This window comes from Phalacrocorax aristotelis, chromosome 8 (genome assembly GCF_949628215.1).
Source record: "Phalacrocorax aristotelis chromosome 8, bGulAri2.1, whole genome shotgun sequence".
NCBI classification, from domain to species: domain Eukaryota; kingdom Metazoa; phylum Chordata; class Aves; order Suliformes; family Phalacrocoracidae; genus Phalacrocorax; species Phalacrocorax aristotelis.
In genome coordinates, this window is record NC_134283.1 from 43,743,879 (window position 1) to 43,763,054 (window position 19,176).

At 46.6% G+C, this 19,176-nt stretch overlaps 1 protein-coding gene across 2 annotated transcripts in view; it reads left to right on the forward strand.

Annotated features, from left to right (window-relative positions):
* FSTL4 (follistatin like 4) overlaps positions 1-19,176 on the forward strand; it is a 245,902-nt gene that overhangs the window by 118,648 nt on the left and 108,078 nt on the right. For both annotated transcript variants that reach the window (XM_075102934.1, XM_075102935.1), the window contains exons 5-6: positions 14,356-14,546; positions 18,081-18,201. In XM_075102934.1, coding sequence (XP_074959035.1) covers positions 14,356-14,546; positions 18,081-18,201 — 312 coding nt within the window. The remainder of the gene's footprint in view (positions 1-14,355; positions 14,547-18,080; positions 18,202-19,176) is intronic.

A 19,176-nucleotide genomic window follows, 5' to 3' on the forward strand; every position in this document is an offset into this window, starting at 1 on the left:
CAGCACATTGTTATTAGACCATTACACATATCCTTAAAAATAATATAGACTCCTGCTTACTGTATTGTCCTTTAGTACTTTGCAAGAGGATCTCGGAGACTTCATGGTTCAGGTGGAGGTGGTGAAGTGCCTAAAATCAGTAGTCGGCTTGTGGCGGGTTTCTCTGAATGTCTTTGATTACAAGGATGTGGAAGGACATACAGTCCGGGGAGAATTATGGTGTTTTCTTGTTGCAGTTCAATTGAAAATGTCACGAGAACTTGCTGTCAGCATGTGCGCGTACCCTCTGCTCTCCTTGTCTGCAGGGGCAGTCGTAAACATCACACGCCTTCTGAGTGGAGATATTACTGAGAGAAGCAGGGTAACCGTAGGCAATGGCTGGCTCAGAATTGCTTAAAAACTTACTGCGATAGAGGATGAAGCTGTCCCAGGGCAGATCATTCTGTCTCGTAGAAGCAAGAGTGTCTCCAAGAAGGCAGCAGGGAAAACCTGTTTATGCAAATACCCAGGAAAAAAATGTAATGTTCTTGACTCACTCTCTACAACTACCTGAAAGGAGGTTGTAGTGAGGTGGGGGTTGGTCTCTTCTCCCAAGGAACAAGTGATAGGACTGGAGAAAATAGCGTCAAGCTGCACCAGGGGAGGTTTAGATTCGTTATTAGGAAAAATTTCTTCACTGAAAGCGGTCAGGCATTGGCAGAGGCTGCCCAGAGAGGTGGGGGACTCACCAGCCCTGGAAGTGCTCAAAAAACATGTAGACACGGCATTTGGGGACATGGTTCAGGAGGCCTGGGGGTGTTGGGTTGGCAGTTGGACTTGATGATCCTAGAGGTCTCTTCCAACCTTAATGCTTCTACGACTCCATCCATCACCAAGGATGGCATGCGCTAGCCTTTATCATTCATATTGCTCGTCACTTTCCCCATGCGGACTTCATGCTACAGGTAGGAAACCAGCCAGTGAGAAGAACCTTTACCAGGGAGTCGGATTCATGGGACTGCAAGCGGAGAGTGATGGGGAAGTGCTCCTTCTGACAGCAGAAGCCAGTGCGTTGTCTGGAAAAGTAGGTGTTTCAGAGCACAACAGCTTTGGTAAAATTTACGTTAGTGCCAGCAGGCTTTAACGGTTATTAAAGCTTTCAAATAATACATTTGCTATCTATAAGTATTTGATAGATGTGCCAGTCAGCCATTAAAAAGTGAGCATTGGTTACTTTGTGGAGGAATCCAGATAATTTTGCTTCCTCTAAGAGGAATAAGGTAGAGGACTGTAAAATGTCAAACAGTAGAGTGCATAGCATCATCAACTGAAGCAGGTATAAGGAGCAAACATACCATTTATCTAACAAAAGCCTGTTTGGTTTGGTTAATTTAAATTACAGGATGTCTGGGTTAAAGTCGTGATGAGGTTTTCCGTATAGAGGTGAGGATCATGGGTTGGCTATGGTGAAAAGGGAGCCAAGGCTTTCCGGTCGCTCAGATCAATAGACCAAGACTCTTCCTCACGTAACTACTGAAGTGAAGCGTGAGCTAAGCTGATCATCGCTGTATGAAAATTATCTCTTCCAGTTCATGATGACAAGTGGATGTGCCGTAGATGTCTTCAGGTGCTTCAAATAGCCAGAGAGAATTTTTTTTTTTCTTTTGTCCTGCAGATTGCTCATGAAGATTTGGCTTCAACGTTAATGAAGCAGCGCTCCCCAAACATTAACGGTCTGCCAGGTCTATTCCCTTCGCTTCAAAATAACAATCTCAGGTGCAAAAATGAAAAATAAAGCGCAGCACCGGGCGTAAACTGACGTTTACAGCAGATGCATTGCAAAGGATATTATTGGCTTTAAAACAAATCTTCCTCTTGTTTACCTGTTGATGTGTTTGCTGATTCTGTACTTGAAGCTGTAATCCCTTGCTGACAGCCACATTTGATGCTACTGTGTTTGCAGATAGACGGTCCCAACAGATCTGTTGAGCCATATTTATTCTTATTGTTTGTGTTTTGGCAGCGCTTGGAGACTCTAACTCTGTGCCAGGAGCTCTCTGAGCGCATGGCGAGAGCCTCATCTCAGAGCCTCTAAATGGACTGGACAGACACTGGACAGGGAGAAGGCTGGATTAGTGCAGACAGCTCCCCACCCCCACTAAAATTCCCCCACGGTCCCGTGGCTCCCCCCCCCCCCCCCCCCCCGCCCCAAGTACTCCTTTTGCCCATCACAGCGAAACCATGCCAGTGAGAGCCTTCCTGACATCGCTGGTCGTCCAAAGGATTCACCTGATGGAAAGAAACCACTCTCACCCAGCCATCCTTACAGCAAAAGCATGAGGAAATGTGTAGAATAAGTATCATCTAGATAATTCTTTCTAAAAGAAAGAGCGGTCAGGCCCTGGCACAGGCTGCCCAGAGAGGTGGGGGAGTCACCAGCCCTGGGGGGGTTTCAAACAACGTGTAGACGTGGCACTTCAGGGCATGGTTTAGGAGACCTGGTGGTGTTGGGTTGGGGGTTGGACTTGATGATCCAGGGGGTCTTTTCCATCCTTAATGATTCTGTTTATTCAATTTTATGATTCTATGATTCAATTTTATGATTCTAAAAGCAGGGGTTTTACTTGTACAACTGAATATGGAGCTTGTCCGTGCGGGTCCCGGCAGTGCCGTGCCTCGCTGTGCCTGTGTGCAGCTCGGAGAGGCACCACGCAGGGGAGTGTTGGGCCGTTGGGATGGACGATTCGACCCCAGACAGCACAGATCACACAAGTGGTATCTGTCCTGTGCAGTAGGATTGTCTGAGACGAATTACCTTTGATTTGTTGGAGCAATGAAACAGAACTCAGTCTGGATTCATGCAGAACAGCCCACTCTGTGTTCAGGAGCTCTGCTCAACCTTTCCCGTCCAGGAGCATGGCTTCTCATAGAAAGGTCTTTTTACCTTTTTGCAGTTTCTTTGCGTGTGGTTTTTTTCATATTGGAAAGTGTAATAATATGAAAGATCCCTTCTGGGCCAGACTGAGCACAACAAAGTCGCAGGCTCCCGTGGGAGAAAAAGCAGTGGTGTCTTTCCTGAGGACATGGTCTAGATGATGGTGCCTCTCTGAGAAATCACTCACGTTCAGGAAGCAAACACCTACCTCAATATCCCATGACGAGTTTGTGGAGCTGCTTTTTTTCACATTGCTTGGATATTTGCCTGCTCTTCAGCCCCTTCATGGGGGGCGAGCAGCCCCGAGAGAGGAGCAGGAAAAAGGAGCATGTTGGCACCGCCGTTGTGTCTGGACCTGTGCGAGCCGAGCGAAGCCCCTTGCTGCACTCCCTCTGAAAGTGCCACTGACGGATCCGCCCGCAGTATCTCAGGGAATTTGCTGTTTGATTCCCGTTGTCACCTCCCTGCATTTCACATTCCCCAAGGCAGCTGGCAGCCATGCGCAGTTTGGTCCTCTTACGTCCGGACTCTTCAAAGGCGTGTACGACATACCTGCTTAATTATCCTCAGAAGTGCTCACTGCTCTGCTCCCCATCGACGCCAGCCCTCGCCTTCCCGGCTCCGCTCCCGTGCCAAATCCAGCCCCTCAGACCTGACGTGCAGCTCCCTCCCCGTGAGCGTGTAGGTCCCTCCTGGGGGTGCCATCCCCAGCACCCACCTGGCACCTGCCCAGACACCCCTCTAGACTTTTCTTCTTTTTCTTAACCTTTACAAAAGCCTTGCTGTCTTCCCAGGCTGTTTCAATGCAGTGTTTCTCGATAATTGAATCAATTCATTACGCTGTGAATTTGTTTTGAGTTGGGATCTTAAGTAATTAGACATTCTTTAAGCTCATTTTGCTGTTGCTGTTAAAAACAGCTGTGTACGGCGTATTTTCCCCTGCCGCTCCCCGCCCCCCGGTCTGCAACGTAGGATGCAGCATCACTAATTTAGCTTAATCATTTTTTACAAAGACAAACAATACAATTTGAAGACAAAATGCAATTTGGAGAGCGCACGCAACAGGCGCATAGACTTGGGCGTGTGAGCGCGCGTAAGACCGTGTGTCTGGACAGAGTGATAGATTTATAGCAGAGCGGGCTGCCTTGTGAATAAATTAATCATTAGACATAGCCCGTTTTCTGTTTATGAATCATGCATAATTCACTCATGATTTCTATTACTGTATTTGCGCTCACGGAGCAGTTTGGATGAGCGGTGTAGGGGTTACTTATGAGTTGTTTGCCTTGGCTGCGTGGCGTGCCTTCTTCGTGTGCTTTGCTCTTCACGGCATGGTTTATCCTCTTTGGTTTGACAAACAATTTTAATTTTTTAACATGAAAATAACAGCTAATACTCGGCGGGGAATAATAAAAACAGCAGTAGGAATAGCCTTGTTTGCTTATGCTATCACATAAAAAAACTTCCCCAGCCCAGACACTGCCGTTAGTTACATCTTTTTTGTGCTAAATAGTGTTTGGGAATGTTGGCCGAGTGCATCTTTGGGAGTGACATCCCTGTGGGGTGAGAGCAATTGTTCACCATCATCTTCTAGAAATCCCTGGCTTGGGAGGGGGCTTGGGCTCTCTGCAGGTGGTGGAGCATCACCTCAGAGCACCACGAAGGGCACGGGCCAGCACCGGTGGTGGGCACCGAGGTGTGGTAGAGCCGTCCGTTGCTGACTAGAAGCCGAAGGTTCTTGCGAACGTGGCCATGGTCATTTTGGTGCCCACCGTGGGATGATCAAATTCCCCAAAAAGAGGAAAAAAAACAGTCGTTGAGAACACGAGCAGCCTTAGGGAGGGCACCTGTATCCCACAGCTCATCGGAGAGGGCAGGTAAGGCGTGAGCTAAGCCCAACATCACTGCAAACCCAGGAAGATGATGTATGGGATAGAAGACTTACGGTTTGATGTACCAGATAAATGCGTAACAAAATTCAGTAGATGGAAATTGAAGCCAAACAAATTAAAAATAAAATATGTTTGCCTGCTGAGACTAAGTAATCATTTGAAAAATTACTCTTATGTGCTTAAATCAGGGCTGGAAGCCATCCTAGGAGGTGTGCTATAGAGCAAACAAATTATGGAGCTGCTGCAGGGAAAACCTCATTGAATTTGGTGCTTGTGTAATGGAGGAGGTCAGAGTGTGCACATGATCCCTTCTGGCTTTAAAAAAAAACAAACAAAAGACACTATAAATCCGTGGCACGCTGCCTAGGCGCTGATAGGCACTTGATAAATTACATTTATCGCACGCTTTCCCACCTGCAAGCTTCTTCCTGCCGCCCTCCCCTGGGGCTGCTGCTAACGCCTCCTGCCTGTACCGCTGCCTGCTCCCTCCCGGGAAGGACACAATTCTAGAACTTGCTTTTGGACTTGGTAAACGAAGCTGTAATTCTTGGGCTTCCCGAGAAGGGCTGCAAATCCATCTGTCTCTTTGCCTGGGCATTTGAGGCTCAGGCGTGCGATTCATTTAGGTTTATGCAGTTTGGAGGGTAATTGTGTAAGGTAGGAATAGAGTTTGTGTTTGTAGAATGGGGAATTTATATTCCGATGCTGTAAGTTTTTAATATATTTTAAAAGCTTGCAGAGTAATAGGTGGGTGCTTTTTCTTGTAATAAAATGAAATATTGAAATAAATATGCAGAGGCAAGTTTTAACTCTTCCAGGTTGTAAATGTCTATTGTTTAATAGTATCTACTTCATAGCATATATTCCATTCCATTTCTGTGATGTATTTGGTGAGCTCCCAGTTGCTGCTAAATTATATATGGATATCTGATAAATGTACATCTTATTAACTGAAACATATCCCTAAGATAAGCAAGTTAGTTTGGGCTTTTATTGTTAATTGAATTTTTTCGGCAGTAGCAGCTGAAGGATTGCTAATGTTCGTGAATTTGCATGATGTTAAACATCTGCTCCTCTTAGCGGGAGCTTTAGCAGAGTTTCACTTAACTTGTAAATTCAGATCCGGAATAAAATAGGTACTCGGCCTTTGAGGGGTTTAGCCCTGTGTAAAGTAGGCGGGCAGGTAGCGCTGCAACGGGAGCGCCATGCAATCAGCCAGCTTTGCCTAAATGGCGCGTCTGCGGCGCGTGGCGTCCTCTGTGCACGGTGACGGCAACGATCGTGGTCTTTGGTGGTCATTGGAGGCAGCAGGACGCTCCTTGCTTTGTCATCGGACCTTACAGAAACGTTGCAGCGCAATTGCTGCAAAGCGCTGCCTGGTATTTATAGCGAGCTTTCTCTGAGCGATCAAAAACCAAACGGTTGATAACCTCACTTCTTATAGATTAAGATTTGGGTTAGGTTTTCTTCATCCTAAATCGATTTGTCCAGAACTAGTACATACAGCCTAAAAGATCAGAGGAGGGGAAGGTTTAAAACTCACATTGCAAGACATCTCTGAATTTCTCAAATTTTCTCGATATTCTCCTCTCTCTCACTGCAGCGAGCTGCTACGCTTACTCAGAGGAGTCTGTTCATGCAGCTGATTGAGAAAAGTGGGTTTTTTCCTCCTTCTTCTCTCCAACCACCCAGGAAAAGTAGGAGGAAAGTCCTTCCAATCTCTCCACGCACGTGCAAAAAAGAGGAAGATAGAAAGAGACAGATAGAAAATTTGCGTGGAGGAATGGGGACTTGCAAAGAGACCCCTGAAGAACTCAAGTCATCTTTAATTTTCCTGTCCCTTTGTAAACCCGCTCTGTCAAGTCAAACAGGCCGCGGATTATTGGTGTGAGGAGTTCACATAATCGTCCCACTTGGATTCAGGAGTGTGATGTTTTAGGACCCCATTTTCGCAGTTCGGGCACGCCAACACTTTCACTCCACATGCATGGAAATGGGCTGTGGCTGGTGTGTAATTTGGCCGTGAACGGCACAAGAATTAAGGAGCTACACTCCTAAATAAATTTGTATCCCAAAACACTTTAGTCCTTTTCTGATACTCTTAACAGTACCAGATAAAGCTCGAGTAAAGCATATGAAAGGATGGACCGTTTGAAAACAAAACCTTTCTCAAATCCCTTTAATTTTGTCTAGAAATGTTATTTTCAGTAACCATGTGTTTTTTGCCCCATGGGTACGGTTGAGAAAACAAAGCTTAGTGCTCTCATCTCTTGCACTGAATTTCTTCCTGGAGCTAGAAGTCTGCCATAGGAACAGCCAAAAATAGCCAGCACGGTCTGAGAGGAACTGTCAAATAAAATGACACCCCCGGTGCCTCCCGACTTAGAAATGACACCTTTCAGCCTGCTCCAAACAGCTCTTTATTGCCACATTTGGTGGTGGTCAAGGGTTGCCTTGAAAACTGGCGCCACTGGAGTTCACCGTCGGTGGTGGTTTATTTGTCCCAGGTGGGTGTTCCGCTCCCCCGCGGCGGCAGCGAGCAGGAGCGCCGTCCCGCCGGCGGCTTTCTGGCAGGCGATGCTGTGGGATCCGGGGAGGCAGACGGGGCTGGCAGCTGCGTGCGGGTGCCCAGTGGTGACGTCCCAACTCGAACACACCGAGTCTAATCCGGGGTTGGGGTTGCTGGGATTAGCAGCGTGACTGCAGAGTTTTCAAGGGCTGGAGCCCCGACCTGAGAGCACGTGGGCTGCTGCGGGTAGCGGTGCCCAGGGGAACCTCCTGCAGAGTTTTTGGAGGGTCACAAGAAGTTTTAAGTCTCTGTATATACGTTCTTGTGCAGATAATCACATACTTTTATACTTAGCCTGAATGACAACGACTGCACAGCTTTTGTCACGGATTTTATGAGGAGCTGCTGGTGCCACCTGCCATTCGTGCAGCCCCTGTAGTTGTGCTGAAAAACAGCTCAGTAACCAGCGGCGCTCCAATCCTTTAAAGACTTATGTACATGTTTAGGTTCACGCCTACCGTCAGGTTAGCTGTACGCTGAGGACTTGGAGGTTGGTGCTCTATAGGTGTTCTCTAACTATCAAAAATGATCTGATAAGTACTGACATTTCTAGAAGCCGTTGCATTGTGAGGCACCTTGCACGATAATATTTTACAGGGAGATTAGTTTACCCATCAAAGCAAGCTCTGCGCTTCCTCGCTTTATTTTTATTTTGTGTTAACCGCACTCCTTTGAAGGACACTTAATCCCCAGACTTGCGGTTTCTCTCTTATCTGCTTTGACTCAGAAGTGGGTTGAAGATTGCTCAGGGAACCCACTGGAAACACCTGCTGCAATTCATAGAAACCAAGAGTAAAATTCTTAAAGAGGGCAATTATTGAGGGAACTGGATTAATGATCCGTCATCACAATTTAGCCACATTCACCACTGACCTTTCACAGAGAAGATGCTCTTGATAAATGTAGTTCATTACCAAGTTCTGACATGAAAACAGAATGGCACCCTGTGTTTCTTGGCAGGCTGATCAATATTTTATCTGCCAAAGCATGCAGACGTGCTAAACAGGATGAATTACGTAGCCGCTGCAAAGCAGAGCAAGAAACAGCATTGCTCAGAGTGATCGGAGCATGTAAATGTGACAGTTATTGGCCACACTTTAGCAATGAGACCTTAATATGCTGGATTTTTCTTTTCCTTTTCTTCTGTCTTACTGTTTTTCTTTGCCCATCTGTCCTTTTGGGTTTTTTTCCCCCAATTCAAACAGTGCCAGGCCTCTCTGGTTTTGAAAGTGCTCTAAACAGATAAAAAAGGCGTGTTTCCCCTTGACGGGGGGGGGAATTACGGGCTTCCCTGGCCGGGGCTGTTGCAGTGCGGGTCCTTGCTTTCAGCTCCATCCTACATCACGCTCCCATGGCCGCTGCAGGAGCAGGGCTTGGGGATGGAGAGCTGCTGCTGGAGGCAGTATTTAATGGTCCGTTTCTACAAAAAAGCATCACCAGGAATCCCTGTCTTTTGAGCGTGGCAAGTATATTGAAGTTTTTTTTCCAAAGAGCACAGGAGGGAGCTGCGCCTTGTGTGAGGTTTGTTTGAAAGTCGCCAGCGTTTTCTTCTTAGGGCTACAAAGTGGGATGTAGAGCTCACAGGAGGGATACAGGCCGACCTCCAGCCGTGAAATGGGAACAAAGACATCTCTGCCCAGAGCATCCCGCCGCAGAACAAAACCCACGCAGCTTTTCCTGGGGAAGGCTTGTGTGTGTTGTACAAAGCATTGCTATCAAATTAGGTCTGTGTTCAAAGAGTAGAGTGGCCATCAGTAGAAGCGACACAGTCGCTTGAAACGGTGAAGGTGGCCTTTTATTATTTCTTTTCCTTAAGTCTGAAGCTGGAATCCAAAGAGTGATATTATGTGTGGTTATTAAAGTTCTTGTAAACAAAAACCCCATCTTAGATGATCAGCTGATGATCTGATGAGTTAGATGATCAGATTATTTTAGTTTTGATATCAGATGCCTCTGGTGTGCCCTTAGGTCTCCTCTTCTCTTGGAGTCAGCGTAATGAATCACACTGCGGTCATGGTTAAGGGTGGAAAAGTAACATGTGTGACTTATTTTTTCTAACCAGCCCTCGTATAAAGTAGTGGAGAATGATGATGACATAAATGGAGAACTAGTTTAGGGCATGGAGGACAGCATAGCGGTTTTAGCTCACCCCAAATCTGTCTTCAGCTCTCCAGCCGTGTGGGGGGAATGGTGCCCTGAGCCCACCAGCAGGCGGTACGGGCAGGGGCTCAGCTGGCAGTAGTACAACACAGGTGCTTAAAGCACGCATGGTGGCATTTCTAGTGTTCAAAAACAGGGAAGGGAAGAGAAGCAGTCCTTTGAAACCCATGTCAGAAGAGCGGTGGTGGTCACCTCCCAGCGCACAGGCTGGGAGACCCACCTCCAAGCAAACCACCTCTGGAAATTCAAAACTTGTCTGAGCTGGTTGCAACTGCGAACAGAATCCAAGTCCCCGGGAAGCACTAACAAGGAACCCAAGCTGAGACACATCCGTTAATGAGACCTACCAATGAGAGCCGTCTGAGATGAGATAAACTGCTAATGATGAGCTTGTGTTGCAAAGGAAACTGCTGGGGCCATTTAGCGAAGCGGAGACAAGAATGGGGATAAGCGAGAGGACTTACAGATGGTTTCTCTGTGATTCTTCTTGTTTAACAGCTATGGTTGTAATACCTGGAAGAACAGCGAACATGCAAAAGGCAGCATTGCTGCTGGAAACTCAGAGGCAGCATTTAGTAGGTAAAGCTGGTGAATCCCAGGCGCAATGTAAGAAGATTACAAGTATCATCGACAGCAGGGGATGGGAAGGAGAGAAAATACAGAGCTGTCCTTTGCAAGACCTGTGCAACAGCTACAAAGAACAACTGTGAGCAGTCTCCGTAGGGAAGACAGGCTAAAAGACAAAAGAATAATGCCTGGTAAAGGAGGGGCAGGGTCTTTGCTACAGGAGAGCCTGGCCATCCTTGCGTTGACTTGCCAAAGGGTTCAAGTTGCCTGAATGTGTCTCCTCGCTTCCACGGTGGAGGAGCAGGCAGGGTCTTTTATGGGGTGGCTCCTGCATCCACATCTGGACGCAGCAGTGCCTTTAAGTTGTGTATGAAATAGCATTAGGTCCAGGTTACGCAGCAAAACATCAGCTCAAGCATCCCAAGCAGGGATGGTTTTGGACCTAACACTGTGGCCAGGCTTACTATAAAGTCATAGTTCCAGGTCAGAGTATTTCCTTTGGCCTGGAGTGGTTTTCCCCTGTTTTTCCACTACAGTGAGATTAAATATATAAATTACACATATATATTTATATGCAGGTATGCATATACGTATTACAGTTTCAGTGCATTTTCCTATCAATCTTTTAGTTCAGCCAAAGAAGCACAAATTATTAATCTCACACCCCTGGGACAGAACTTTATTGCTTTTACTCATCACTTTGCGCATCAAACGCTGCTGAGCAGTTTTGCAGTGCCATGCTCTGAAGCGGCCGCTTGTGCGTCACTGCAAGCCTCAGATGTCTCATGTCAGGGGAAAATGTTCAAAGGTGCGAGACCCGTGGAGTCTGTCATGTTAACACCGCGGAGAGATGCCGAGGGATCCGCTTCCAGCAGAGCAGAAGAGTGTAGTTTTCTCCAGAGACAAGTGAAGGTAATGAGGTTTTGGAGCAGTTTTAACAGGGGGCCAAGAGCACCTTCTGACTGTGGCATGTGTTAACAACATGTGAAACTGCACTTATTTATTTTTCAAGAGGAGACATAATTGTCTTAATGTCAGTTTTCTTTGCAGTGGAACGGCGCCGTCCTGCCACGCGGGATGGGGCTCGGCTGGGCGGGTGGTCCCCGACCCTGGGCGCAGCAGTAGCGTGGTGGGAGGGAGAAGTATTGTAAGTGCGTTTATAGCAGGATTTGGGACTTGCTGCTAGAGGCTTTCACCAGCTCTGTCCTTCTGTGGTTTCCTTTATTTCACTCTTTGTGCCCATCACATTTTCCTGGAGGCTGCAGCGTGGCTGTGACCCTCTGGAAGTCCCAGGACGGACACACTTACCCACATAAGTGGGGACGTACTTTTTCAAGATGTACTTTTTCAAGACAAGCGGTTTTGTGGTGGCTTTGTTTTCACAGCATGGAAAAATCGAGGAGGGTTGTAATGCGGTGAAAGGAGATCCGCCGTCTCCTGGCTCGTACCACGCAACGCAGTCGAGAGCCTGGGTGCGTCTCCAGTGGGTGACCTGGTCAGGTCCCGCAGGAGCAGGAATAGCGATGCAATGTTTGGATTCAAATATCCGCTCCTTGCACGTATTGCTTATATTTTGCCATCACATTAACGCACAAGTCATACCGGGAATTCTGTTTAAACTGCAGTTGTGCTGGGTTTTGGCTGAGGCTCCAGTGTTCAAAGCACTATCACACCTGGTTAATTCGCCAGGCAGGTGCGTGGACTCAGGCTGGTGCCAGGAATAGCTGTTAGCCAGAGGAGTTGTCAATGTGTGCTTAATAAAGTGAGAAGGACTGTTAGAAGAGACGAGGGGGCTTCAGAAGTGCTTAGATCCTTGTCCCACCCCGCCTTTCGTGGTCAGAAAGAAGGTTAATGTGGAGGTGAGCCAGAAGGCCAGCAAGGGAGGAAGGCTGGGAAAGCGCTGCCCCAGGCAGCAGCTAGGGAGTGTCTGAAAAATAGACCCAACTGCAGAAAATAAAAGGTCTGGAGGATGTAAAGGAAGAGCTTTGGTATGTTACTGGCAAAAGTTGATAGGAGGGAGAAGTGAGAAATAAAAAGGGCTTAAAGGGAGCTGTCAGGGTGAGCAAATCTGGTGGCTGCAATGCACAGGGAACCTGAGCACGGAGTGGTCTCCAGCACGGGGAGGACCATGTAGGTGTGTCAGCCCACCCTGGTGTCGCCATGTGGCTTGCCTGTAGCCATGCTTGCGCTCACGAATGGAAACCACAAAGCAGAAACAGAGATGGAAGCAAATTAAATAGATTTCCCCGTCTTCATTAGCCTTAGATACATCCCTGGGATTAAGATTTGACTGAAGAGAAATGAAAACTCCAGCTCAAAAAAACCCTATTATTGCAATAGCTAAAATGGTATTTACAACAGGATTGTAAAATTGCTTGATTGCACTGGATACAGCAATCAGTTTCTCTCTAAATAAGCACATGACTGGAAGAAAGAAATTTCTTCCCTCTGCCTTCACAACAGCCATTGAATGACATGGGGAGAAAAAAAAAGCAGGGATAATAAACAAGACCAATAGTAGCTGAGTAACCTCATTTTTCCATAAAATGAGACTGATCCCATGCGGGACCAAGAGCTCTTTGGAGGTTGTTTAGAGAAAAGGAAAAAATTTGCAGCTGCTTAGTATCCCTGAGCAGTGAGAAACTCTCAAAACTAGAAGGGTCTGAGTTCAGGGTGGAAAATAAGCCTTGTCTTGCAGTTATTGCTCGCGTAGCAGTAGGGCACTGACCTGACTGGTGAATGCATGTCCAGCCCCTGTGTCCTCTCTCACCTTCTCAAGTCGTGGTGCTTTTGAAGCTCAGCACAAACTATGAAAGGTGAAAAAAAAATCTTGACAGTAGATGGGTTTGTTATCAGAGAAATGCCTCCCACCTGGAATTTTAATTGGGTTTCGGTTGGAGTGGGACCAGAGGACCAAAAATGGTGCAGCTCAGCAAGAAAAGGACAGGAGCACTAGTTGTCAGTATGCCAGAGGCTTCTGTTTTTCAGAGGAATAATGTTCGGAGTCTGGGGAGCTGATCTACAAGGGCATTGTCCCTTAAACTGAGGCAAGACCAGGTTCCCTCAGATTTAACGCAGCAGGGTCAGTGATAGGACTTAAAATAAAAAGAAGTTGTTTTAAAACCATCATTATAGAGATTAAAGGTATCAACATTATGGAGAAAGTACATTATAGAGAAAAGGGCGTCTAACGGGAAGAGCTGAATGTGTCGGTACTGTTGGTGGGTGATGGTGTGGGAGAGCCGGAGCATGAGGGTGCCTCAGGGTCTGCTCCAAGGCAGTCAGCGAGGTTCCTGCAAGGCACCAGCCCCTGTGGTTTACGCTGAAGAAAAACAGAGTTGCACAAAAAAAGACAGTTGCCATTCTTCATTCTGCCGAGCTTTGCCAGACAGCAGTTGAGCAGAAAAGGGCCGTAACATCTTGTACCGCTATGGGTGTGTGGAGATGTTTCTCCTCTAAGAGGATGCCCTTAAATCAGAGCAAGGCGTTCCCTGGAGAAGAACCGCAGGAGAGCTGGCCGCTGCGAGCACAGCGGGGGTTTCAGGGTCATGAAGGTCCAACCTGATTCCTCCAGCCAAGCCGGTGTCACTTCAGAGCGAGTGGCTTGAGGGCTTTTCCGTGATGATAACCTTTTTCCCTGATCAGGGGCTGAGGAGAGCGTTTATGTCAGTCTGCAGCGGGGCGATGTGCGCAGGCACCAGCAGCACCCCAGCCGCAGGGGCTCCCCGCAGCCCCACGCCCCTTGCTGCCCTCCCTCTGGCCCTCTTACCAGCGTACCTTGGGCTGCTTTTAAGGATTCCTTAAGATAGCCCCATGTCTGTATAGATAGCACAGGGTGACAGTTAGGGGTGCCATTTATTTATGCTTGTGGCACTTTCTAAACATCAGCTTCCCTAGGTTTATTTTTTACTTTATGATCATAGGACAGTTGAATTTACTTTATCTTTACAAAAATGTAGAGCCAGTTTAACATGGGTGGGGATTACAAAGCTGAGTGTGGAAGTCTGTAACCAAAGCCCTATAATCTGGAAAGTAACATGCTGGAGAGCATCCTTGAGAAGCAGGATTTAGAAAAACTGCTGGGTATTACAAAAGTTAATGTCTGCAGGAGCTCCTCAAGCACCGAGCTGAGCAGTGCTGTATTGCAGAGAGCCATGTCTTCGACCGTGCCTTATTTTTCTCTTTAGTAGCTCAGTCCTTTAAAAAGATCAAGGCGAACGTACGTCGTCTGGTAACGCGGTCTTATCTTTTAGGTGACACCTGTACAATGGCAGACTACAGCCGGCTCAAAAGCATCCTCCTGGACCTGCAGGCTCATCGGCAGAGCCCGCGGCGCAGCCCGGCCGAGGACAGAGTATCCCAGAAGCGCTTCTTAGTTGAAGAAATGTTTAAGCACTTGGATATAAACAGTGATGGGCATCTCAGCAGCTCTGAACTGGCTCAGGTGGGTTTATTGTGCAATGAAAATGGAATTATGAAGTGGATTGCATTTTTCATTCAAAGTGTGAATTGAATGTAACGCAGCAGCACTCTTGTGAGAACAGTCGTTTGTAACTGTCCGGCCGGCAGCAGGTAAAGGAGGAAAATCTACTGCAGCGTGCGAGTCTCTCCCTGCATCTCTGGGGAGACGGGGTTGTCTCAAACATTTGAAGCTCCTCTACAAACAAAAAATACGGCAGCTTTCCAGCCCCCTCCGTGCTCCTGAAAATAGATACTAATCTTCGCTGCTAACCGTCATCTTCTGAAGCTTTTCCAGCTGGTCGGCTTGGGGAAAATTAACTTGGAGTTTTTAGTTGCATGTAAGTTAGGCAGAAATCTCCTCATTCTTCTTCCCTGCCTTCTGGACCGTGCATTAGCACGTAGTAACATGACAGCAAAGTTGGAATATTTTTTAACAGGTTTATTTCCCCCAGATCCCTAGGCAGATGCTGAATTGATGATTAGCAGAGCCTAATAACAACAGAAAAGGTGAGGGCTTGAAAAAAAAACCTGTTATTTCTAGTTATGGCATGCTGTGCTGTTGGAATTCATCTAATTGGTAAGATGAACTGAACTCGCAGCCCAGGCGCTCGAGCCGATTACTCTGTCCCCTGAATTTGCTCTTTGCACGCACAGACCTGAGAAAACAGTCCTGTAAATATGGGAAAACGCGTTATGTCAGATGTGGGAAGATCTTTGCTTTTCCATTTCGTTGTGTCATCCATGAGAAGACTTAGAAGCAAACGCCTTTTAAGAGCATTCTGGAAGCCAGTACCTGCCTGGGACCTGTTCCAGTTTCCAAAGCTGGTCCTTCACCCTTTGCTGTGCAGGAGCGTCTCATCTGTGCTCACACTTCCCAGCGAACATGAAGCGTGTTGCGGTTCCAGCGTGTAAACGTAAGCTGTGAGCAGGCAGGAGGACAGACGCGAGCTCGCTCCTCCCCAAGCTTGCTCCTGCGTAGGACAGTTTGCACTGAATTTTAATCCTCAGGCTGTTGACACGATGCACGATCCTTTCTGCACAATGCAAAGTATCGGCATAAATTCCCTTAGATCTCAGAGCTATGAATATATACAATACTTCATCTAAATGTGATGATTTTTTTTTATAAAGACATGGTAGGTATAAGAAAACACTTTTATCTGAATTCAAAGGCAGCTTTTGCACAGTGACGCCTAAGCGTCTGTTCTGCTCTGCAATTTTTTTCCCCTTTTTACATGAAATTTATTCTGTCAGGATATTAAAACCCAACTCATGGAAATCAAGCTTTGGCAGCCTGCAAGCCATTACCATTAGGAAGAAACAATGACCTGCATTTTAAAGGAGCAGGATTCAGCGCTTTAAGGTCTGCCGCAAAGTTACTACGGGCTTCATTTGCAGATGTGCTCGGAGCCCAGGTCTCTCTCACGAGAGCAAGCACAGACCTTGGCTACTCTTTTAATTCTTCTCATTGTTAAAATCGGTAAATGTGCTCGCACGCCTGGAGCCCGCTTCAGTTTGATGGGCCAGGATAAGTTCAGCCCTCAGCTAGGAGCCCTCCCACCCAAACAGCCGCTGCAAGGGCTGTCACCAGCATTGCTGAGTTGACAGCGTGCTCACCTCTCGAAAGGCAGAATAACGCCAGTTAATGCAGAACATAGAGAAGCCATGGATGCTTTTAATCCTGAGCTGGGTGACACTGATCTTGGGCCCCGTGGTGGGAGCGTGGCTCGAGTCCCGACCGGGCTCAGGACGCGACTGCAGGGCGGCTCTGGGGCTGCACGCTTTACGTGTAGTATGGCAGTTCTTGTTAGCTCTAACAAGAAGGTGATTTTTCACGTGCTCCTTCATGACTGGTTTATTCACCCAGTTTTCAAGGTTTTGTTTTTTTTTTTTTATTAGGTAATGAGCAATTTTCTGTGCTGCAGTCTTAACAGAAGTTGTCTTGCCTTGTTAGGTAGATTTGTGATTGATTTATGCTGGCTTTTTTAATTTGAAGCTCTCTGCAACTTTCAAATTCCCCCAAAGACGGGGGTTTCATTGCCCATGGGCAGAGGCAGCCAAACTGAACGTGGTGCAGTGGGATCTCCTTCTCTCTGGCTGCTGGGTGAGCTGCTGCTGTGCTTTTTCTTTGTTTTATTTAAAAGAAAAATAGTCTCTCGAGCACTATAACCTTGTCTGCAAGGAAAAATTCGAGGCAGGTAATGTGCACTGCTGCAGAAAGAAGCCATTTGTAAGACCTGAAGGGGGATCTTTAGGAGGCTCATTGCAGAGGGGTTCACCCCAAAGGAAAAGTGGAAGCAGAGTCCCTCCAGAGAGGACAGCCCCTAGCACTGGGAGGTGGCGCGGCTCTTTGCCCGCTTGTTTGTTCTCCACAACAGACTTGCTTTGAGCAAAAAGATGGCAGCATCTGGCCCATCCCCCTCTGTTTAGAGCTGCTTTGCCTCCTGGCAGACCCTATTGAATAGTTTCCCTCCGCACCCAGCAGTGTGAAATGCCCGTGTAGTTTTGCAGCCGTGGGTGTGCAGGGCTATTAACAACGGTGGTAATTGGAATGTTATTTCCATTTAAAACATTAATGTATTTTAAAGTCAGATTCATAAGTCTGCTTGAATTTGTTGCCGCTGAAGTGTTTTGTGTTGGATTTTTTTTTATCCCTGACGTTAAATCAAAAGGACTAGTAAAAACTTGTCAGTCTTATGAAAAGTTAATCAATTTTCAATACAAAGGTAGACAAAGGGAAATTTCCATCTTTAGAAGATTGATCTTGGAAGTTATGGTTGATCTCACTTTTATTGAACATTTTTTCTTGCCAGGTGAAGGGTCATTTTTTTAGCATTATTACTTTAAATTGCCTCAGTATAATGGGCCAAGACTAGAATAGTAAATAAAAGAGTCCCTGGACTACAGCAAAAAGCCTTCCTGCGTGGAAGATGCAACATTTCAGCAGTTTTCTTCATGTTCTACAATAAATTCAGGGAACCTAACGTTTCCATTATGCTTAGATCTGATTGTGGCTGTTTGCGTACTTGGATGTACGACTTCTAAAGCTCTCCTCATTTTTAATGTAGAATGTGTGAAATGTGTACAGTACATAAGAAACAAACTGTCAGGGGCTGGAAAAACATATTAGTGTTGAATACACCATCCACTCTTGAGCATTCTCATCCTAAAAGCGAGGAATACAATTTTGTCCTTACCTACAGAGGAGAGAGGAAGAACAGACTTTCCTTTTCCCTGTTGAGTGCGTATTTTTCAATACCTTTGCAAAGTGAAAATGCATTTCTGTGCTGCTGCTGAAGGAAGGGGGTCCTCACCCTCGCCAGTCCACGGCCTGTGAATTGCTGCAGGACTACGAATATCAGCTGTATCTTGATACAAAGCAAATAGGTAACGACAGATAAGATATATCTATGTATATCTCCCCAAAGGTCATTTAGTGGGAAATCTGCTGGGTGAGCCAGGACAACAGTCTGTAGCTTTACATTATATGTAAGATTCCCTGTTCTCTTTGCTACAGCTAATGAAGAAGGAGGACCTGGAAGACGATTTATTGGATTGTACACTGGAAGACCTTCTCCGGTTTGATGATTACAACAATGACGGCCGCTTAACCCTGCAGGAGCTCTATACAGCCTTCCGTGAGTCCTGATGCTTTTGTCTGTCCTGGGGGGTTAAAAGCATGTGAATATCTGTGATGGCAACGTTGTCCTCCCAGACACGGTCAGCGAAGATAATCCCTGTTTGTATTTAATGCCGTGAAAATACTATGGAAGGCTTGTTTCTAAGGGTTACTGAGCTCCAAAGGATGAGCATGAACTAGGAGGTTGGTAAAAGTGGGCGGGGTCTATTATTTTCTTGTGTATTTTGTGCTTCTTGTTGGTGGCAACGGAGAGATGTTGGTGAACCGGCCAGGTCTGTAGGCCTGAGTATGTGGTTTCTGAGTAACCCTGAGGAAACAGGGTTGAAACCTGTCCAAACGTCTTGCGGTAATGTGAGTTAGTTTGCCGTGGGGAAGTTCCTTTGCTGAATATTCTGCTTGGAAATGATGTTTTTTGCAGTTTGTTTCCGTGTTAGTAAGTGGATTATGGTGTGCGATCTCAGTACATATCTTGGCACCATTTGCAAGGATCTCTTGATCCCTGAGCTGCTTAAACAGTGTGAAGAGATAAGTACTTGTGTTATCACATTTATCTTCATAACTTTATGTTCATGCTTTAAGTTAAGCATTCATCGAAGTCCTTCCCTGGAAAAGGCCCACATTGTCTCCTTCACCTGGATGATAAAAGGTTTTATTGATGCCTGTCCCTTTGGGATAGCAAAAAAGGCAGACAGACAGAAAATTGGGGAGGGAGGGGTTGCAACAATCCGAGCTACAGGGTACTTGTATGGGTTCGTTAAAGACTTTGTTGGTGGTCTTTAAAGAAAACTAGGATTCAGCCATTGAACTGTTGAGTGCGGGCAAAAGGCTGATAACAGGCTGCTTACGGCTTAAGCTGGCTTCTCGAATCTTGGCATATGGCATTTTAAAGACAAGGGAATTTCAGTACCTCTTGGTTTCACTTTCTAAATCAAGGCACCCTGCTCCAGTGCCTGGTCAGCCGGAGAAGCTTGGT